This window comes from Thalassophryne amazonica, chromosome 10, assembly GCF_902500255.1.
Source record: "Thalassophryne amazonica chromosome 10, fThaAma1.1, whole genome shotgun sequence".
Lineage (NCBI taxonomy): Eukaryota > Metazoa > Chordata > Actinopteri > Batrachoidiformes > Batrachoididae > Thalassophryne > Thalassophryne amazonica.
The window spans coordinates 116,731,231-116,755,431 of NC_047112.1; the positions used below are offsets into that span (position 1 = coordinate 116,731,231).

The 24,201-nt window shown below is 45.5% G+C and overlaps 1 protein-coding gene across 1 annotated transcript in view; it reads right to left on the reverse strand.

Moving 5' to 3' along the window:
• Positions 1–24,201, reverse strand: part of szt2 (SZT2 subunit of KICSTOR complex) — a 701,839-nt gene that overhangs the window by 583,574 nt on the left and 94,064 nt on the right. Inside the window, 1 exon segment of the mRNA XM_034179252.1 lies at positions 23,332–23,502. Within this exon segment, the coding sequence (XP_034035143.1) occupies positions 23,332–23,502 (171 nt within the window).

The window sequence follows — 24,201 nt, forward strand, 5'->3', positions numbered from 1 at the left end:
AGGGATTGTGGTTTCAGCCCTCGGTGAGTAATCTGTTACTACGAGCAAGCGATTGAGGCTTCAGCCCTCGGTGAGTAATCTTTTACTACGAGCAAGCGATTGTGGCTTCAGCCCTCGGTGAGTAAAGTGTTACTACGAGCAAGCGATTGTGGCTTCAGCCCTCGGTGAGTAAAGTGTTACTACGTGCGAGCGATTGTGGCTTCAGCCCTCGGTGAGTAAAGTGTTACTACGTGCGAGGGATTGTGGCTTCAGCCCTCGGTGAGTAAAGTGTTACTACGTGCGAGGGATTGTGGCTTCAGCCCTCTGTGAGTAAAGTGTTACTACGAGCGAGCGAGCGTGGCTTCAGCCCTCGGTGAGTAATCTGTTACTACGAGCGAGCGAGCGTGGCTTCAGCCCTCGGTGAGTAATCTTTTACTACGAGCGAGGGATTGTGGTTTCAGCCCTCGGTGAGTAATCTGTTACTACGAGCGAGCGAGCGTGGCTTCAGCCCTCGGTGAGTAATCTGTTACTAAGAGCGAGCGAGCGTGGCTTCAGCCCTCGGTGAGTAATCTGTTACTAAGAGCGAGCGAGCGTGGCTTCAGCCCTCGGTGAGTAATCTGTTACTAAGAGCGAGCGAGCGTGGCTTCAGCCCTCGGTGAGTAATCTGTTACTAAGAGCGAGCGAGCGTGGCTTCAGCCCTCGGTGAGTAATCTGTTACTATGAGCGAGCGAGCGTGGCTTCAGCCCTCGGTGAGTAATCTGTTACTATGAGCGAGCGAGCGTGGCTTCAGCCCTCGGTGAGTAATCTGTTACTAAGAGCGAGCGAGTGTGGCTTCAGCCCTCGGTGAGTAATCTGTTACTATGAGCGAGCGAGTGTGGCTTCAGCCCTCGGTGAGTAATCTGTTACTATGAGCGAGCGAGTGTGGCTTCAGCCCTCGGTGAGTAATCTGTTACTAAGAGCGAGCGAGTGTGGCTTCAGCCCTCGGTGAGTAATCTGTTACTACGAGGTCTGTGCAAAAAGTAACGGACCTTTTTATTTTTTTCAAAAACTATATGGATTTGAATCACGTGTGATTGCATCAGCCAATCTTGAACCTTCGTGCGCATGCTTGAGTTTTTTTACGCCTGTCAGTTGCGTCATTCGCCTGTGGGCAGGCTTTGAGTGAGCACTGGTCCAGCCTCCTCGTCGGATTTTCATTGTCAGGGAAATGGCTGAGCGACTGCCGCTTTGCTCCATGAAATTTTTTTCATAAACTGTGTGAGACAGCCAGGTGGAAACCATTCGGAAAATTCAGATGTCTTTCGGTGAAGATTCTATCAGCGTCACACAGATTAAGGAGGATTACAACTGGATTAAAGACGGCCCACAGCGACGGAGGGCGCGCCGCGCTTCGAGCGGCCATCGACAGGCTGAAACGACCAGATCATTTCCAAAGTGAAGGCTGTGTTGATCCGGGACGTCGTGTGACTACCAGAGAAATCGCAGAAAATGTGGACATCAGCACTTCTGCGGCACATTCCACTGTTACAGGAGATTTTGTAATGAAAGATGTGCGGAGGAATTCGCGCGTTGAGACGGAGCCGCTCATGGCGCACAACAAAAAGCACATCCATGTTGGAAGTCTCACAGGACAAGTTGTGACATGCCCAGCTGTTACACAATTTCTCAGATACTCACTCGACTGAAAAGCCACCAAAAGCTGTCTGAATCTTCTGAATGGTTTCCAACACGGAGCTGAAATTCCATCACTGGAACTGCAATTGTACTGCTACCTGAGAGTGGTTCGTATCACTCCTTTCCACAGCAGTTATATTTAAAATGCTGAATTTGCCCACTGTAGAGTGTGTGTTCGCCATTTGCTGTTTGGCAACTGTAGCACCTTGGTGTTAGTCACTGAGTCTGTCTCAATTATCTCTACATTCTCACACACAGTAATGGATACTGCATTGGTACACACATGCAGCAGCTGTGTCTGAGCCCAGAGGACGGCCACAATTCATGTCCCTCATGTCTTGGACATGGACACTTGCAGCAAGCACTGACAGAAGACGCTTGCTTCAGTTTCGTTTCTATGCCACTGACTGACAGATCGGCTAGACTGGAAAAGCTTGAAGCACAGATATCCTCTGCAACACAGCCATCAACATCACGTAAGAGATCCCATGCTGGGCCCCTTACTGCTACAGCAAAAAAGTGTCGCCATGACATGATCCTGCCTGATAAGGTCGACAACCTCACCTCTGAATTTGCTCAGATAAAGTCATTGCTTCTTTCTCTGCGCCCTCCTACAGCCTCTGCTATTCCTCTCACACAGCCACCTTCCTGTGAATACAGTGGGGTGGACACCGCCCCCCACCCACACCCACACCCACACCCACACACACACACACACACACACACAGTCTGCAATTGCAATGAGGATGTGATGCCCATTGTAGCATCTGAGTCAATATTTAGTGTGGCCCTTTCAGCTCAGAATGGGACCCATGAACCAGGGAAATGTTCCCCCATCCTTCCATCACAGACTCACAAACTTCACACAGTGACACTCCTCAGGGGTCTGAGTCCGGCCTCTCCATTGTTACGCAGGGCATTCAGGTAGCCTCGTCACAGCTTGGTGTGGATGCTCCTCCCATGGAGAGTGCCTCTTCTCATGCCTTTTTAGGGACACTCAGAAACCATCAGGGGAGGTGATGGTCTAGTGGTTAAGGTGTTCAGCTTGAGACCAGAGGATCCTTGGTTCAAATCCCAGCCTGACCGGAAAATCACTAAAGGCAAGGTCCTTGGGCAAGTTCCTTAATCCCCTAGTTGCTCCAGTGTGTAGGGAGGACCTTGCATGGCATCGGGGTGAATGTTAGGTATTGAATGTAAAGCACTTTGAGCGTCTGATGCAGATGGAAAAGTCCATTTACCATCTTTCAGTGCCCCACCCTCCTTACCATATATTGAAGAGCTGCAGCAGTGCCACACTACAGTGGTTCTGGACTACATCAGGTTCTGCACGGACAGCGTCACCAGGGACAGACGTATAAGGATTTATCCCAACAGAAAGCCCTGGATGACGAAGGAGGTGCAGAGCCTGTTGACAGCCAGGAACACAGCCTTTAGGTCTGGGGACGTGGCACTCTACAGCACCGCCAGAGCTAATCTGAAAAGAGGTATCTGCAAGGCCAAGGCAGCATACAGAAGGAAGATGGAGGACTATATCAGGAGCAAAGATACCAGACAGGTGTGGCGGGGTGTCCAGTACATCACCAGCTACAAACCTAGCAACTCCATGGCCGCCAAGGGTGAATCTTCTCTGGCAGAGGAGCTTAACATCTTCTTTGCCCGCTTTGAGGTGACACCTACATCAGTTCCATCTCAGCCGCCTGCTCACAGCAGTCACACACTCATGGTAGAAGAGTGTGAGGTGAGGCGGGTGATGAGAAAGGTGAACCCGAGGAAAGCTGCAGGACCTGATGGAGTGGCGGGTCGGGTGCTGAAAGATTGTGCCGACCAACTGGCTGGAATCTTTACCAGGATTTTCAATCAGTCCCTGTCACAGGCCACTGTCCCCTCCTGTTTAAAGTCCTCTATCATTGTCCCATTACCAGAGAAACCTTGCATTACCACCCTGAATGACTACCGCCCAGTGGCACTAACATCAGTTATTATGAAGTGCTTTGAGAAACTGGTGCGGAGTCGTATCATCTCCTGCCTGCCAGCTGATTTGGACCCTTTTCAATTTGCTTATAAAGCAAAGAGATCTACGGAGGATGCTGTTTCTACAGCACTTCATGCCGCGCTGACCCACTTGGAACAACGAGGGAGCTAAGCAAGAATGCTCTTTGTGGATTTCAGCTCGGCGTTTAACACCATCCTTCCACAACGTCTGGTGTCCAAGATGACAGACCTTGGACTCCCTCCACTCACCTGCAGCTGGATATTGGACTTTTTGACAGACCGCTCCCAGAGGGTCAGGCTGGGTTCCAACATCTCCACTGCTCTTAGTCTTAGCACCGGCTCACCACAGGGCTTTGTGCTTTGCCCACTCCTCTACACTCTTTACACCTATGACTGTGTCCCTACCCACCCTAGTAATAAGATAATAAAGTTCGCAGATGACACGACAGTAGTCAGACTCATCTCAGACGACATAGGTGAGCTAGCCTCCAGGGACGAGGTGGAGCGGCTGGCAGAGTGGTGTTCAGTCAACAACCTGCTCCTTAACACTACAAAAACAAAGGAGCTTGTTGTTGACTTTAGAAGGAACAAGTCTGACATCCAACCACTTTTTATTGGGGGGATCTGTGTGGAGCGGGTGCCGGTGTTCAGGTTTCTCGGCATTGAGCTGGAGAATAGCCTGACATGGCGCGCCAACACCAAGGAGCTGCTGAAGAAGGCGCAGCAGAGACTACTTTCTGAGAATCTTCAGGAGGAACAGTCTTCCTCAGAATCTGCTTCTCGCATTCTATCACTGCTACATAGAGTGTGCTCACATATGGACTGTGTGTTTGGTACGGCAGCTGCACATCCTCAGAGAAGAAGGTGCTACATAGGGTCATTAGGGCAGCAGAGAAGATCATAGGCTGCCCCCTCCCCACACTGGAAGACATTTACACGACCAGACGCTGCAAGAAGGCAATAGATATTTCAAAGGACGTCTCACACCCTGGACATTGTCAGTTTCAGCTCATGCCATCAGGCAGGAGATACAGAATATTACAAACCAGAACAAACCGTCTAAAAAATAGTTTTTATCCAAAGGCAATCATGGCACTTAACTCTTCAAGGTGAAATAGTATGTTCAGTATGCAGTACATCTGGTGGCAGTCTTTTTCACCCAGTGCAACCTATGACCGTACCATTCCTGTCCATAAACAGTGCAATTTGTTTTTTATATATATATATATATATATATATATATATTTTTTTTTTAGATGTTTTATTCCTGTTCATAGTCAGTGCAATATGTTTTTTTTTTTTACTGTTTTTAAACTATTTATTACTCTTAACTCACGAGCCGAAGCACTTTCAATTTCGTTGTGACTTTGTAAAAAGTAACAATGACAATAAAGACTATCTTAAATCCTTTAACCACTTACCACATGACTGCAGGGCACTGTGTCCAGACCACATGCCATCAGTGGACAGCATGGCTCGTAGCCTGGTTGTAGTACCTGCTGATGCTGCCCGACTGGAGGCCCACTGCCCATGACCTCAATGTCGGGTCACTGATGACCTCCTCACCAAGAGTTATGACACAGCAGCTTGAATTGGTCACCTGGGAATCTCCTTGTCTCACCTTGCCCTTGCACTCTCAGTGTCTCCAGGATGCTGGGACTGACACTGACTGACACACAGAGCCTGAGTGATGCTTCGCTCTGGGCATTCACCGACATGCCATGAGCGCTTGACAGGTTGATGTCCATCGTGAACGCAGCCTGGTGCCAAATATGCAGGGGACTGCTACGTACCCTGCCTGTTATCTCAGGCCAGGTTTTCAGCCCTGCGGCCTATCACACACTGGAGCATGCTGTTCAGCCTAACCAGCAATTTGCTGAATTACAGTGAACTCCCAGGCGCCAACCCAAGCCCACAAGTGCCTTCCACCCTGTTCACGGACATGCTCCCTGGGCTCGGGGTCTGCCACGTCAGCCCGACCAGAAGTCTACCTTTCAGCCACCTACAGGTAGGCCGCACAAAAATGATTGGCGGGACGGACAGAGCCGTCATGCTCGCCCCTCAAAAACATCATGGTGCTGCAGCATTCGGGTTTGACACCCACGACGAGGTCACCAGCCACCTCTCCCTGACACAGCTCGGCCGGTGGCGGGAGTTGACCTCAGACCAGTGGGTGATTTCCACACTGGTTAGGGGCTGCAATATTCAGTTCAATGGTTGTCCCTCCAAGTTCAATGGTGTAAAAGTCACAGTTGTTCCAGACCCAGAGAGATCTCTTGCTCTCAGCTAGGAAATTTGACAGCTCCTGAATAAAGGAGCCATAGAGTGGGTCAGATCACCTAAGGGGGTTCTATTCAACTTATTTTGTAGTTCCAAAAAAAGGATGGCGGCTTTCGTCCTATTCTGGACCTCAGAAATTTAAACCAGTATGTCAAAGTGCTGCGTTTTCACATGTTCCGCACAGCGGAGGTCCTCCCTTTTGAACTCTCCCTCGCTCCCCGTATGTTCACCAGGTGTGTGGCAGCAGCACTCACTCCTTTGCAAGCTTGTGGGATAAAGACTCTTCTGTATCTAGATGACTGGATTGTTTGCGCACCATGGAATAATCCAGGTGCTAAGCACTGCCCTCTGGCAGTCAGGAGGAATGAAATAGAACAAGAGTTATGTAAGTAACTACAGTAAAATTAATTCGGAATGGCCGGCAGAGTTGGTTGTCACTCGGTGTCTAGGTGATGGATTCCAAAGGACTGACTGCCGGGTGACGTGCGCTCATATACTGTTGGCTGACGTCACCCAGATCACGCCCACTAACGTGACTGTTTGTATAAGATTCGACCGCTGGAGTCATCCAGGTGCTAAGCACTGCCCCCTGGTGGTCATTTGGAATTCATCTAACCGTATCTACAAACGTAACTCTCGTTTTACAGCTTCATGCTGGAGTGGAACAGAGAAGGGAATTCGTAAACAGAAGACATGACATTTACTTTGTGGACCCGTGAACAGATTCTAATTTTGGACTGAAGCCACAGTGCAGCTTTACCGCAGAAGTATTCTGAGTTCATGGACTCGGGGCTCTTGAGGAAAGAGTAGGTCAGGAAGGCTCTGTGATAAGCATTCATCTCCTGGCTGTTTAAGTCTGGTTCTGGACAGCTGGGCAGGTATGAGCCAAAAGTGGCTAAGGAGATGAACTTCATCAGCTCAACATTTGGGATGTAGCCAAAGCTGCAGTCATAGGAGTAGGTACCACCCACCTGGAAGATTTCAAACATCAAACAAGGCACACAGTGACTGCAGCACATTATGATTCATAGGACAAACTGAGTGGAGCAAAAATGGAAACCAGAAGATATTTTCTTCAAATGCATCGCTGACTGCTTATCCTATTTCAGCATCTGGAACACAGTTTATCTATATCGACAGGACACTCCAAAAACCTGCAGCAACAAACAGCCTGAGTGATAATCACGCAGATGTACCTGCAGAAAGGAGCAGGCGATGGTTCACTCCTGAGCTGATTAAGCAGGGTTTCACACACTGCCCCATCAGGAACACTGGTCACACCGTCTGTGATGATAATGATACCTGGAACACAAAGATGGACAACTGGCCGCGTTACTGCATTACTAACAAGTGCTCAACACCTGCAGGAGAAACGCAGAGAACATACAAGTGATTTTTCCCACCAAGCAACTGCGAATATTTGTGAATAAACACTGAATCTTGTGAAAGTAAACTTTTGAGCACAGAAAACAGACACAGGGATATCTGCTGTGCACGTGATGATGTGATGAAGGCATAGAATGACAGCAGACACTCCTCCACTGACTAATGGGCCTTTCACACTGAATACTTCAGGCCAATCCGTCAACGTTTCCCAATCCGTCGGATTTGTTTCCAACGTGTCCTGATGCATCCGACACGTGATGTCAGACGCGCGCTTTGGAAGCGGCAAGGGGGCGGAGACTGCTATGTCACACTCTGGCTTGTTTCCACAACCTGAAAAAAGTTCAGCGATCGCCATCTGAATTTGCGTCGCCTGAACCACAAAAAAGTTTTAAAAAACAGCAGTAGAACGATATTCTCCATCACCTTGCTGGGAGAAGCTTTTTTCAGCTACTTTTTGGAGTGACATCGACCGAGGAGGACTGACAACTTGGTGGATATCGATCGAACCGCGACAGCAGGCCGACCCGCACGGAGGAAGCCGACCTTCAGGCATCATCACTGGGCAGAGCGATCCAGGCCGCCGGGGTGATGGAGCAAACCCACTCAATCTGAAATCTCCCACTTTTTGGATATATGGAAGTCCCAGTTTGACCAACGGAGTTTAGTTCTGCAGCTTTACTGAGGTGAGAATAAAATAAAAGTAAAACGTGACATTTACTGAACTGCTGTGAAGCTTTAATGATCAGCTAACATTAACTTAGCTTTTTAGCACAGTTGATCTGAGTGAACGCTTTAATTTGTAAATGGTTCAGTCTTTTTTATTTTTACTAAATAAAGCTACAGCTTTTTTCAGACACCACAAAAGCTCAACTTTAAATAACTTATTTTTTCGGGTGTTTTCTTCCATCGTTTTTTTTTCCCGCTTTTTTTTTTCCTTTTTTTATATATAAACTGTTTAGTGTTTCTTTATTTTTAAAGAAATATTTTTATTTGTCCCAATCAGGAACATTTGCTGTGCAGACAACCAAACTTCCATTGATGAGCTGAACACCATGAAGTCCAGTCGAAAGAAAACATCTCTGCTTTTCAGCAACACCACCAGAGTTAAAAACTGCAGAAGAGACCGTCATCTGGTCCTGAGAATCCAGCAGAATATCACCTGCTTCTAAATAAAAGGCTCTTTAAACAGCAACTATTTTATTATTTTTTAAAAAAGCTGTTTCATTTTATATTTTAACAATAAATGAACAGATCATTAAAAATGTCCACGAAATCAAAGTCCAAAGATTATGCCATATTTTGGCGAAATTACAAGTTGAAATGACCATTAAAATAATTCATCATGAGGTTTATGTCACAGAATCCTACCTTACAATCACACTGCAGTCATTATTACATTATTTCCTGTTGCATTTATAATAAACATTTGTATTTATTTACAGTGTCTGTTTTTCTGGCTGAAATGAGATATAAATAATCTACCAGACTTAAAAAAAAAAAAATGTACAAATTTCCATGTTATTTTGTCTAAAAATAAATGCCTGAGGTTCCTTATGTTAAACAAGAAATTATCTAAATCTGAAATAACAGGTGGTTTTGATTTCCAGATGAAAGGTTTCTAAAGAACCATTTATTGATTTATTTAGCTATTTTAATTACAAGTGTTCTAAACTTTTTTTAACAGTTATCAGAAATTCTGAGGTAACAACAACAACTAAAAACATTTCCAAGGATTTTTCTTCAGAAAACTGCTCTATAAATGAGCAGTCCTGTGACACGTTAATGTTTTGTACAGATCAATGATCTCTGCACTGATCCATTTTGTACAGATCAGTGGTTTCTGCCACTAGTCTTCTGTGTTTTGGCCCGACGCATCGTTCCTATTGGACAACGTGAAGCTACGTCACAGCTCAGAGCGTCGAAAGTTGGATTGAACTTTAACTGCGCCAGCCTGCCGACAAGCGGCAATGCGCGCTCCCTCAGAAGTGTCGGTTTAGCTCGGCTTTTGATGTGACGCTTCTGACGCATCTAAAAAGCAACGTGTCTCATTGAAAATAATGCTTTTAGACCGATTTTTAACGCAATTGACGCGTCTGACATGTTCAGTGTGAAAGGCCCTTGACACTGCAGGCCTGGTGGCCATTGCCAAAGCAGATGGGTCCGGTGCGTAACCCACCCACCATCACCTGTTAGCAGCTTAAACTCCAACGCTGTTACTGACACTGACAAAAAAAAAGTTATCTGAGCAGCTCCAGCAACATTTCAACAAGAGATCAAAACGTAGGCTTAATCATTTTATAAATGAAGTCACAACTTGAAAGAGTGCAACTGCTGAATCTGTCCACCCCCACCACCACGAATATGTGTAACCTCAGACCTCAGAGACTGACCTTTAGCAAACTTGACATCACCTGACCAATTCCATAACCCACCTCCAGAGGTGTGTCAAGTTTGACGCAAATCATCAATTTTGACCTTTGACCCCAATGATTAGCCTTTGGCAAATGTGATGTTGCCTGGGCAATTCCAACCATATCCTCCGCTGGCAAGTGCTGCTTTGGTACAAGTGCTTGCTACATTCTGACACATTTCAAGGTATCTGATAGCTGATTTCAGAATGCAGATACCAACTCATGAAACTGGCAGTGTCTAGGTTTGATAATCAAGGGCCATAATTTGGGTAAAATGTGTCAATCTTGTACCATATTACAACCAGCGTTTTACCAGCCCCTAACAAGGAACTGTACCAAGTTTACCTAAATTACTCCTAAATGTGAGAGGAGTTGATTTCATATTGCTTATACTAGGGGTGTTGGAAAAAAATCGATTCACGTCCGAATCATGATTCTTATTTATTACGATTCTGAATCGATCCAAAATGTCCAAGAATCGATTTTTTTAAAAGCATTTTTAACATAATCTTGCTTACTCGCTGTGTGTGTACTGTTTGTCAGGCAACGGCTTCGTACTACAGCGTCCCCCGCGAGGGGGGATTGGGGGGTGGTCTGGCGTGCTTCAAACACTCGTGCGCCGCAGAGTTTAGTGGCTGTAGGCTTAGCATGGCGGACGAAGAGCTAATTCAGCCAGCACCATCTTTGCTGAAGCAAAGTGTTTGGGTGCATTTTGGATTTTATTATTTGCTGCGTAAGAAGGAGCTTGACATGACTTATGCAGTGTGCAGAATCTGCAAAATGAAAGTCAAGTACTTCGGAAACACTTCAAATCCGCAAGCCCACATGCTACTCTATCACCCGGAGCTAAAACGAGGGGAGCAGCGGTCTCTGCCGACTACTGACCAGCGCTTCGCTAAACTGCCAGCCAACTCTGAACGAGCAAAGCAGATAAGTAAATTTACATCTAGAATCACTTGATTAACCTTGTAAAGCTGCATTTTCTTAAATATAAACATTTTTAAGTAATGTAACTACGAGGTCTGTCCAAAAAGTAACCGACCTTTTATTTTTTTCAAAAACTATCTGGATTTGAATCACGTGTGATTGCATCAGCCAAGCTTGAACGTTCGTGCGCATGCGTGAGTTTTTCACGCCTGTCCGGTTGCGTCATTCGCCTGTGAGCAGGCTTTGTGTGAGCAGTGGTCCACCCCCCTCGTCGGATTTTTTATTGCGAATAAATGTCTGAACGATTTGGAGCTTTGCTGCATCAATTTTTTCCAGAAACTGTGAGAATCCTCCATTGGAAAATTCAGATGGCTTTCAGGGACGATTTTATGGGATTACACAGATTAAGGAGTGCTCCAGCCGGTTTAAAGACCGCCCACAGCTGCTGAGAGCGCGGCGCACTCCGAGCGGCGATCAACAGGCTCAAACCCCGCTGAAACAACCAGATCATTTCCAACGTGAAGGCTTTGTTGATCCGGGACGTTCGTCTGACTTCCACAAAAAGGCAGAAGGCGTGGACATCAGCACTTTTTTCGGCACATTCCACTGTTACAGGAGTTTTTTTTCATGGAAAGAAAAACGGGAGGATTGCGCCACCGTGCCGCTCGTGGCGCGGACAAAACCACCTCCGTGTTGGTCTCACAGGACGGCTTTCAGGTGGCTTTCAGACGGCTTTCGATGGCTTTTCAGTCGTGTGACTATCCGAGAAATTTGAGCATGAGCCTGGACATGCCCCAACATGTCCTGTGAGGCTTCATCACGGCGTTGCTTTGCACCATGCAGCTCCACCGTGACGCGTGGAATTCCTCCGCTCCTCTTTCCATGACAAAAACTCCTGTAACAGTGGAATGTGCCGTTCATTTCGAAACTGGACGCTGTCTTGATCCGGTATGTCATCTGACTAGCACAGGAATTGCAGAAGACGTGGACATCAGCACTTTTTCGGCACATTGAGACAGACGTGCGGAGGAATTCCGCGCGACAGGACGGAGCCGCATGGCGCAAAGCAACGCTGTGATGAAGCCTCACAGGACATGTTGGGGCATGTCCAGCTCATGCTCAATTTCTCGGATAGTCACACGACTAAAAAGCCACCTGTGAGACCAACACGGAGGTAGTTTTGTCCCGCGCCATGAGCGGCACGTGGTGCAATCCTCCACTTCTTTGTAGTAGAATGTGCCGAAAAAAGTGCTGATGTCCACGCCTTCTGCTTTTTGTGAAAGTCAAACGACGTCCCGGATCAACAAAGCCTTCATGTTGGAAATGATCTGGTTGTTTCAGCGGGGTGTCAGCCTGTCGATCGGCGCTCGGAGTGCGCCACGCTCTCAGCAGCTGTGGGCGGTCTTTAAACCAGCTGGAGCACTCCTTAATCTGTGTAATCCCCATAAAATCGTCCTGAAAGCCATCTGAATTTTCCGAATGGTGTCCACCTGGAGGTCTCTCACAGTTTCTTGAAAAAATTGATGCAGCAAAGATCCAAATCATTCAGACATTTATTCGCAATAAAAATCCGACGAGGTGGGTGGACCACTGCTCACACAAAGCCTGCCTCACAGGCGAATGACGCAACCGACAGGCATGAAAAAACTCACGCATGCGCACGAAGGTTCAAGCTTGGCTGATGCAATAACACGTGATTCAAACCCATATGGTTTTTGCAAAAAATAAAAAGGTCCGATACTTTTTGGACAGACCTCGTATTTCTCAGAGCTCTTTAAATCGAAAATCGATTCTGAATTGAATCGTCACCCCAAGAATCGGAATCGAACTGAATTGGTGTACAATTCACATCCCTAGCTTATACCCTTTTTGGACAGATGGGCAGGACGGGAGCACAGACAGACAGAGACGAAAATCACCAGAGCATAATCCCTGTTCAGGCCTTCGGCCAGCGGGTGATAAAAACCACCTCAGCTCACTCAGACCAAATGACTTATATCAAAGGAGCAGTTACTAAGAGAGACAATAATAGGGAGCATCAATTGCATTGTGAGGGAACATCACCTATGACATTTTCACCATGTGGCATGTTTCTCTGTGCATGATCCAGTGCACAGGTGCCTGAGAGCTGAGGACCCCAGGAGCTGGAGAAGGCCAAGAGGGTACCCACATTTCACCTGACTGTGGCAAACAGATTATTTATAAACAGGCTATTTGAGAACTGTGGAAAGTGACCAGTTGTTTGCCTGTGTGGCTGCCATCCAGGACCCACGTTCCGTGGTTCCGTGTGTTGTGGATGCGGCGAAGTGCAGTATCAGCGCATCTTCCCAGAATTGACATGATAAACAGAAAAATCCTAAATGTAGAATCAAATTTACACAAGACAAACCAACCTGAACTGGAGTTTGGTGGCAGTAACTGAAGAGCCAAGATACCCTCCTGTCGTACCATGCTGACCAATCCAACATCAGCTGACACCATGGAAATACACCAGCTGTCCTGTGGGGCTGGTCATCCATGCTGGTGCTGCTGTGCTCCACAGACTGTAGGAAAGAGCATAAATTAAAATCACTTCGAGAGATCTCACAGACACTGACACTGCAAAGTGAGGTTGCCAGGCATTGTCTGTTTGCACCAACTGTCACAGTACGCACCCCACTGTCACTTCATCAGATACAAATACCTGTAAAGCAAATATCCACCCAGTCAAAAACAAAACTCAACGTCCTTAATCATGCAGACACTGTCAACAGGACCTGAATACGTTCAAAGAAAGCATTTGAATCAGACATAAAGTTGATTTCAAAGCCTTTGAATATGGGCACAGTTGTTGGTGCCAGATGAGCTGGTTGAGTATTTCACAAATTGGCGATTTACTGAGGCTTTACCACAGAACCATCTCACAGATTCACAAAGAAAGGCCTGAAAAAGAAGAAAAATAGTGAGCTATGGTTGCCTGAATAAAAATGCTTGTTGATGGCACAGGCCAAAGAAGAACGGCCAAACTGGTCCAGGTCTACAGAAAGGTGTGGAAAAGCATTACTGAAGACACAACACAGTGAAATTTGAAGTTGCAAAAGACCACAGTGGCTGTCACTTCCTCTAATAACTTCATGTATTCCTCTGAAAATTATGTCATCCTTGTCATTTGCTATACATAAGGTCAGGTCACAGGGGCGAGAGGAGGGGTATACCCTGGGCAGGATGCCAGTCTATCATACACACACACACACACACACACACACACACACACACACACACACACACACACACACACACACACACACACACACACACGTGCATATCTTTGAAAATGGGAGAAAGATGGAACACCCAGAGGGAAACCACCTCAATAAAGAGAGAACTTGCAAACTCCACACAGAAAGGACCAGGCAGGAAACGATCCCATGGCCTTCTTGTTGTGAGACAACAGACCTAACCACTAAACCACTGTGCCGCCCTAGTGGATCCAAATAGACTAAAATTGGGGGGGGGGGGGGGGTTCTTTAGATATGGAATCAGATTGCCCATCAAGCAAACATCTCAAGAAGGTTCTGGCAATCTTAAAAAAAAAAAAAAAAAAAAAAATCTTTCGATGTAAGCACTGCCTCTTGTCATGAAGCACAACAATCACTGCCATCTTGGCCTGAGACCAGGACTTAAACTGCCTCAAATGAGGGGTCTAAATGTTAGGCCTTTGGATTAGACTTAGGCAGGTCTAAGTTGCCAAGACTGTCTCCACAGCACACCACTAGTTTCAGTCTTCAACTAAAGTTCAAGTACTAAGCTTTAGTCTCAGTCTATAAAAACCCAGCCCTGTTTTTTGTGGGGTTTTTTTCAGCTTTGCTTGTCTGATGGTGAAAATCACACACGTACACCACATTTACCCATGCACTACATGTTATCTGTCTTACGAGACTAAATTGCATATTATATCTATATCTATATATATATATCTATATCTATATCTATATATATATATATATATATACACACACACACAGTGAGGAAAATAAGTATTTGAGGAAAATAAGTATTTGAACACCCTGCGGTTTGCAAGTTCTCCCACTTAGAATCATGGAGGGGTCTGACATTTTCATCTTAGGTGCATGTCCACTGTAAGAGACAATCTAAAAAAAAAAAAAAAAAAAAAAAAAAAATCCAGAAATCACAATGTATGATTTTTTTTAAATAATTTATTTGTATGTTACTGCTGTGAAAATCAATGTTAATATTTGGTACAGTAGCCTTTGTTTGCAGTTACAGAGGTCAAACGTTTCCTGTAGTTCTTGATCAGGTTTTCACACACTGCAGCAGGGATTTTTGGTCCATTCCTCCATACAGATCTCTCCAAATCTTTCAGGTTTGGAGTTTCAGTTCCCTCCAAAGATTTTCTATTGAGTTCAGGTCTGGAGACTGGCCAGGCCACTCCAGGACCTTGAAATGCTTCTTACAGAGCCCCTCTTTAGTTGCCTTGACTGTGTGTTTGGGGTCATTGTCATGCTGGAAGACCCAGCCATGACCCATCTTCATGCTCTTACTGAGGGAAGGAGGTTGTTGCCAAAATCTCACAATACATGACCCCATCCATCCTCCCTTCAATACGGTGGCAGTTGTCCTGTCCCCTTTGCAGAAGAGCACCCCCAGAGTATGATGTTTACACCCCCATGCTTCACAGTTGGGATGGTTTTATTGGGGTTGTTCTCATCCTCTAATTATGGTTAAGTGGAGTTGGTTCCAAAAAGCTCTATTCTGGTCTCATCTGACCACATGACCTTCTCCCATGCCTCCTCTGGATCATCCAGATGGTCACTTGTGAACTTTAAACGGGCCTGGACATGTGCTGGCCTGAGCAGGGGACCTTGCTGCCCTGCAGGATTTTAAACCATGACAGCATCATGTGTTACTAATGTAATCTTTGTGACTGTGGTCCCAGCTCTCTTCAGGTCATTGACCAGGTCCTCCTGTGTAGTTCTGAGCTTTCTCAGAATCATCCTTACCCCACAAAGTGAGATCTTGCATGGAATCCCAGACCAGGGAGATTGACAGTCATCATGTGTTTCTTCCACTTTCTAATAAATAATCATAACAGTTGTTGTCTTCTATCAAGCTGCCTGCCTGTTGTCCTGTAGTCCATCCCAGCCTTGTGCAGGTCTACAGTTTTGTCCCTGGTGTCCTTAGACAGCTCTTTGGTCTTGGCTATGGTGGACAGGTTGGAGTATGATTGATTGAGTGTGTGAACAGGTGTCTTTTATACAGGTAACAAGTTCAAACAGGTGCAATTAATACAGGTAAAGAGTGCAGAATAAGAGGGCTTCTTAAAGAAAAATTAACAGGTTCTGTGAGACACAGAATACTTGCTGGTTGGTAGGTGATCAAATACTTATTTGCAGCAGTAACATACAAATAAATTATTAAAAAATCATACATTGTGATTTCCGGATTGTTTTTTTTTTTGTTTTAGATTATGTCTCTTACAGTGGACATGCACCTAAGATGAAAATTCAGACCCCTCCATGATTTCTAAGTGGGAGAACTTGCAAAACGGCAAGGTGTTCAAATACTTATTTTCCTCACTGTATATATAGTAAGTCCCTTCGGCTGCTCCCTTGTTTGCACTAAGGGTCGCCACAGCAAATCCAAGGTGGATTTGATGCAACTCCACATTACATGGAGAAATGTGGCAGGGGGGGATTTGAACCCGAAACCTTCTGCACTGAAAGCAAGCGCATTAACCACTTGGCCACCACCCCTCCTCACTGTGTGTGTGTGTGTATATATATATATATATATATATACACACACACACACACACAAACACACAGTGGTGGGCACAGATAACCAAAACAATTAACTTCGATAACAGATACTCAGATAACTGAAAAGTTATCTTTGATAAAGATTAAACAATAAACCACCCAAAAATGTATTGGAAGTTACAGATACCGATAAATTCCAATATATCTGTGCACTAATCATGGGACAAGTTGGGACATGCCCAGCTCTCCACAATTTCTGTTATACTCACTGGGCTGGTAAGCATTGAAAGCCGAGATAGGCATGTCCCAACTTGTCCTTTAACACTCCGAAACGGAGGTGTTCCTTTGTTTCGCTCGATCAGCGAATCGGTCGTGACGCGCGAAGCTTTCCATGACGAAATCTCTTGTTAAAAGTGAAATCTGCCGGAAAAATGGCTGATGTCCAGCTCTTGTGATAACTAGAGAAATTGCTCACGACGGTCCCGGCTCCACACAGCCATCCGTTAGACATGATGTGGTGTTTTCTGCCTCTCGATGGCGGCTCGGAGCGCGGCGCGCCGTGCGCCACTGTGGGGCGCCTTAAACCTGTAGTCAAACTCCTTATCTCTGTGAGCCCGTAAAATTTTCAACCGAAAGCCATAAATTTTGTTCGAATGGTTCCAGCTGCTGGTCACCGTACCCACTGTGGCATCCAGGCTCTGACGGTGATCTTCCAGGACTGATATTTGTGTCTCGGCTTCCATCACTTCGAGCCCCCAGTGTACTGACCACTGTTTGAAACCGGATTTTAGTCCGCTCATATTGGAAGCGACATTCAGTAGCAGTGCTTTAATGGTTGTTATCTTGGCTGCAGCGTGTGTCTGCATGGTCTTGGAGTCCCTACCATGTTGTCCTATGTGCTTTCCTCCCTCCGTCATGTGACTTTTCTGGACTGTTGCATAACAAAGAAAGTTGTGCATCACCTGCAAATAATTTTTGGTGTTTAGGATATATCTGTCATAATTTTAAGGGGCGGGGGGGGGGGGGGGTCGCCGAGCGGTTACGCAGCAATTACATTACGGAGCCATCTGGGACGATCACGCCACCAGAAAGTCCAGGTTTGTTTATTTGTAATAAATGTTGCAAAAATCTACAAGTGTGTAGAATTTGTGTTTGTGAGTTGTGTGTAGAATTTCACATCACACTCCCAGTCTTTTGTTGCCCCGTCTTTTTGAAACATGTTGCAGGCATTCATTCAAATGAGCAAATATTTGCACAAAAACATAAAGTTTATCAGTTGAACATTAAATATCTTGTCTTTGTGGTGTATTCAATTGAATATAAGTATGAAGAGGATTTGAAAATTATTGTATTCTGTTTTTATTTACATTTACACAACGTCCCAAACTTCCTTGGAATTGGAATTGTATGAAATTATAGTGGCACCAAGTGGTGCACACCTCAGCCCAGAACCATCATCACTTTTTTGTCATAGTAATAAAAATACCTGCTTGTACTGCTGATGTAGGGCTTCAGCAATGTTGTTCTCCACTGCTCGGAGCTGCTGATAGATGTGATGCAAGAAGTCACTGAGGTCTGTTTGATCAAGCTGACAGCCCTGTACCAACACCTGCAAGAGAAACCAAGAGTGTCAAACCAGTTCTACTCCAGCACGTGCGAAAGCGCACACACACACACACACACACACACAAATATGTTCAGTTACAATCGGGAGTCTGGAAGCTAAATGATCCAACCAAACCAAACCTATAGTACTGTGGTTAGACTGTAGGAACCAAAATTTTAATTTCAATTTGTTTTATTTGTGTGGTGCCAAATCACAACCAAGCTGCCTCAAGCCAGGACGTCCCACAAGATGGTGGATGATACAGACGGATAGTAAACAGATCTCCAAACTCGGTGAATTAGAACTCCACTAAACTTGACAACTCGATACGGGCCATGCTAGGCTAATGCTGGAGGGGCTTAGCAAGAGATTCAGGACTTTCAAACTACAATGCAAAGTGAACTAACCTTGTTGAAAACGGAGCTTAAACAAGACATAACATCACTTTGTCAAGATATGGAGCAGAAATTCAAAGAAAGTAGCAAAGAGCTGGAAGAGCAAAAGGCTGCCCTGACTGAGGCCCAAACCTGCATCATGGAACTTGAGAAATGGAACACAGAGGCTAATGTCTCGCTGCAGAGCTTGCTAATCCACCACAAAACATGCAAGATAACCGCTTGAATCAAGATCTATGAGAAATAATATCCATATACGAGGGCTGTTAGAAAAGTATCCGACCTTTTTATTTTTTGCAAAAACCATATGGATTTGAATCACGTGTGATTGCATCAGCCAAGCTTGAACCTTCGTGCGCATTCGTGAGTTTTTTCACGCCTGTCGGTTGCGTTATTCGTCTGTGAGCAGGCTTTGTGTGAGCACTGGTCCACCCCTCGTCGTTTTTTTATTGCGAATAAATGTCTGAATGATTTGGAGCTTTGCTGCATCAATTTTGTTTCCAGAAACTGTGAGAGACCTCCAAGTGGACACCGTTCGGAAAATAATATGGCTTTCAGGGACGATTTTATGGGGATTACACAGATTAAGTGATCCAGACGGTTTAAAGACCGCCCACAACCGCTGAGAGCGCGCCGCACTCCAAGCGCCGATCAACAGGCTCAAACCCCTGAAACAACCAGATAATTTCGAACGTGAAGGCTTTGTTGATCTGGGACGTCATCTGACTTTCACAAAAAGGCAGAAGGCGTGGACATCAGCACTTTTTCGGCACATTCCACTGTTACAGGAGTTTTTTTCATGGAAAAGAAAAGCGGAGGGACGCGCCACGGAGCCGTTCATTACGCGGCACAAAACCACCTCCGTGTTGGTCTCACAGGACGGCTTTCAGGTGCATTTCAGACGGCTGTCGGTTGCTTTTCAGTCGTGTGATTATACGAGAAATTGAGCATGAGCTGGACATGCCCCAACATGTCCTGTGAGCTTCATCACGGCGTTGCTTTGCGCCATGCGGCTCCACCGCGTCGCTCCTCTTTCCATGACAAAAACTCCTGTAACAGTGGAATGTGCCGTTCATTTCTAAACTGGACGCTGTCTTGATCCGGTATGTCATCTGACTAGCACAGGAATTGTGAAAAGACTGGACATCAGCACTTTTTCGGCACATTGAGACAGTCATTCGGAGGAGTTCCGGTATCGCGGTGGAGCCGCATGGCGCAAAGCAACGCCGTGATAAAGCCTCACAGACCAATGTCTACCGCCACCAGACCAATACAGCATAATAATACCCCCTACCGCCACCAGACCATACGGCATAATACCCCATACCACCACCAGACCAATTTAATAAAAAAAGTGTTGTGAAATGTCATCACCAGAATGCAGCGCTTTCAAATGCCACGAGTTCTAAAATAAATAATAAAAATCATAACCAATGAATATACCTGTGTAGTACTGAGCACAGTGCTTTAATTTTACCTCAAAATATTTTATTTACAAAATACGAGGGTAGGCTGAAAAGTTCTAAGGCTGACTATGATGCAGTTGTCGAATTGAACAAATTCAGGGTTATTTTTCTACATAGTCTCCCTGTAACTCCAAACACTTCTTCCAGCGGTGCTTGAGTGCTTCGATTCCCTTGGCATAGAAGCTTTCATCTTGAGAGTCAAAATAGTCCTCAACGGCAGCCATCACCTCATCATTGCTCCGATAGTGCTTCCCAGCCAAGTTTTTTTTTTCAGGTTTGGGAACAGATGAAAGTCCGAGGGTGCCAAGTCCGGGAGTATGGTGGGTGATCTACCAGTTCGAATCCACACTCGTGGATAGTGGCCATGGCCACTGTTGACTTGTGAGCTGGGGCATTGTCTTGATGGAACAGCACCCCTTTCGTCAGCTTTCCTGGTCACTTCTTTTTGATAGCCTCGCGTAACTGTCTCAGTAGGTTAGAATACTGTCCATTTATGGTTTGTCCCTTTTCAAGATAGTCCAGGAACACAATGCCCTTGGCATCCCAGAAAACTGAAACCATGACCTTCCCCAGATGAAACGACCTTGGCCTTCTTTGGAGGTGGTGACCTTGGGTGTTTCCACTGCATTGACTGTTTTTTGTCTCTGTTCAAAGTGGTGAACCCAACACTCATTCTGGGTAAGAAAACGTTCCATGTAACTGGCTGGATCCTCTTCAAATTGCACCACGTTTGCCTTCGACATGACTAGCCTGGTGCGTTTCTGATCAGGCGTCAGAAGACGTGGCACCAACCGAGCTGACACCTTGACATTCCAAGTTCTTCATGCAGAATGTGTTCAATTCTCTCACGGGATATTCCCACAGCATCTGCTAGCTGATTAATCATCGATCGTCTGTCGTCCATCACCATTTCATGAACAAGGTCAATGTTTTTCTGGGTTGTGGCTGTTGCAGGCCGCCCAGACCTTGGGTTGTCAAGGCTCTCTCTGCCCCTCTTAAATTCAGCTGCCCACTTCTGCACTGTAGATATGGAGGGAGCTTCATCCCCTAATGTAGCAACCATCGCATGAATGTCCTTGGGCTTTAACCCCTTCTTATGCAGGTACTTAACACCTCGATGCCAGATTTGTCCATTTTTGCCGTTTCCCTCTACCACAAACTTTCAAACTTGGCTATGAACCACAAACTACCTCACAACCTGGAAGAAAATAACACATTTAGTCATCAGAAGAGTTGAACTTAATGCATGCCAAGTTTTATTGAAATGGCATTTCTCCTTCTTGGTGAGCCTTAGAACTTTTCAGCCTACCCTCTTATGTCTCATCATTTTGAATGGTTTTACGATTAAAGAGTAAAAACTGAAGGAAATCATTGTAAGGCCTGAAAGAAGTTTCTGTAGGAAGTATTTTAGCCATAAGGTCAAGTGGGAGGGGAAGGTTTGGCTTTTAAATACTTAGTAGTAGTACAACAGACTGACACAGAAGGTGGCAGCAATGCACCAATAAGGATGCCAGCTGCTATTAAATGCCACAGAAGAAGAATAGGGATTTACTCCACAGGGTCACATTTTGAGAGAAGCACATTTCAGTGTCAAATAAAGCCATAAAGTGTAAAAACTGAAGGGAATCGATTGTAAGGCGCTAAAGAAATTTCTGTAGGACACAATTTAGCCAAAAGCTCAAGTGAGAGGGGGAAGTGTTGGCTTTTTAAACACTTTAAAGACACTGGGCTCATAGAGAGGATTTAGTCCAACAGACTGATGCAGAAAGGTGCAATAATAAGGATGCTGGCTGCTGTTAAACACCACAGAAGAAGAGAGGGGTGTGCTTGATGTACTGCACAGGGACATGTTATGAGAGGAGCATTCCACAGAGACGGCTCTCACTAAAGTGGTGAATGATCTTCTGCTTACAATGGATTCGGACACCACTACAGTTCTGGTGCTGTTAGATCTCAGTGCTGCATTTGATACTGTGGATCATCATATTCTACTTGATGGGCTGGAAAATCATTTTGGGATTACTGGGAGTGCCCTTGCATGGTTGGCATCATACCCGACCAGTCGTTCTCACTGTGTTTTGTACAACAACACTACTCTAACCTTAGTGACATGAAATTTGGGGTTCCACAGGGTCCGGCTTAGGCCCCCTGCTTTTCTCCTTTTATATAGCACCCCTTGGGCACATATTGTAGTGTTTGGGGTTACCTTCCACTGCTATGCTGATGATACTCAGTTATACATTCCGATAACTGCTGGTAATCTCATCCACATAAAATCCTTAGAAGATTGCCTTGCATCAGTGAGAAGCTGGATGTCCAACAACTTCCTACTTTTAAGATAATACTGAAATGATGGTTCTTGGTCCAGGGAGACATCGGCATCAATTTGACCAGCTAAAGCTTAGACAAGGCTCGTGTGTCATACATCACACTGACAAAGTGAGGAGCCTTGGGTAATTTTGATCTGACATTAAATGGACTGCATTTATATAGCATTTTTCCATTGGCATCAGATGCTCAAAGCACAGATACTTTTTTCCTGAGTTTAAGTCCAAACTCATATCACTCCGATCAGTGTCAGTGGAAAAAATGCTGCAGTCACGGGGTGCTCTGTGAGGTTTTTGCCAGTGTTTTATTTATGCATCTTCCAGCCTTGGCAACTCTTCTGCAGAGTCAGGTGCACCTTCATACTTCATGACAACCTTTCCGATCATGGCAGTTTGTGAGCAGATACTGAGCAGGCCTTGTGAGGTCGTGGCAGCAGCTGTGCAGCTTTGGTGACATGCGGTGTTGGATGTGATTTCATGACCGCACAAGGACTGCTGGACAGACCCTGTCCCTGTGTAATGGGGGTTTAAAAGAATTCATCGTACTTCGGAGTGCTGAATTCTGACTGACGTGAAGAATTTGTCAAAAACAAAAAAGAAAACTATTCTGGTAACTGCTCAACCCATAAATGAATTTATCATCAAAAATACATAACATTCCATGCCTCCTACATTTGGGTAATAGAATTTAATTTAATTTAACCAGGTTAGTTCCATTGCGATTGAGACCTCTTTTGCAAGGGAGACCTGGGCAATTCTAAAGTTTCCAATTCACCTAACCTGCATGTCTTTAAATGTGGGAGGAAACCGGAGCACCTGGAGGAAACGCAAACTCCACACAGAAAGGCCACAGGTGGGAATTGAACCAATGACCTCCTTGCTGTGAAGCAACAGTGCTAACCACTCATCCGCCGTGCTGCCAAGACAACTTAGACATAACAGATTTGAAGAGGACACTTTGGAATTTGGCACTTACCATTATTTGAGTTTTTTTTTCCTTTTTTGTTTATAAACACTAATAAGAAAAATTCCTAAATGATTAACAGGTGCAGCAACACATTCTAATTAAATGTAATTTAGATGTCTTTAGGTGTACTCACACACGCGTGTGTGTTTTTGCAGGTTTTACCTTTGGTGAGGCTGATCTCTCTGATTGTGTAGCCTTCTCTCAGTCGCACAGAGACCACACTGATTAGGTGGGCGTGGACCTCCTTCTCCATGTGCTTCTTCCTCCTCATCACCAGGGCAGGATTACCGCTGGCTGACACCAGGTGCTCGTTGAACAGTTTGTGCTGAGAAACTGCAAATCAGTAAGCTGCAATTGGAATTTATTCTAAATTCTACTCATTGCTTAAACATACGAGGTCTGTCCGTAAAGTACAGGTCCTTTTTATTTTTTTCGAAAACTATATGGATTTCATTCATATGTTTTTACGTCAGACATGCTTGAACCCTCGTGCGCATGCGTGAGTTTTTCCACGCCTGTCGACGTCATTCGCCTGTGAGCACTCCTTGTGGGAGGAGTCGTCCAGCCCTCGTCGGAATTCCTTTGTCTGAGAAGTTGCTGAGAGACTGGCGCTTTGTTTGATCAAAATTTTTTCTAAACCTGTGAGACACATCGAAGTGGACACGGTTCGAAAAATTAAGCTGGTTTCAGTGAAATTTTAACGGCTGATGAGAGATTTTGAGGTGATTCTGTCGCTTTAAGGACTTCCCACGGTGCGAGACGTCGTGCAGCGCTCTCAGGCAGCGTCATCAGCCTGTTTCAAGCTGAAAACCTCCACATTTCAGGCTCTATTGATCCAGGACGTCGTGAGAGAACAGAGAAGTTTCAGAAGAAGTCGGTTTCAGCATTTTATCCGGATATTCCACTGTTAAAGGAGATTTTTTTAATGAAAGACGTGCGGGCGGGTTGCAGCGTCGGCTCGCAGCCGCCGCGACGCTCTTTCACAGGAAAAACACCTCTGCTGGAAGCCTTAAGGACAAGTTGGAACATCTC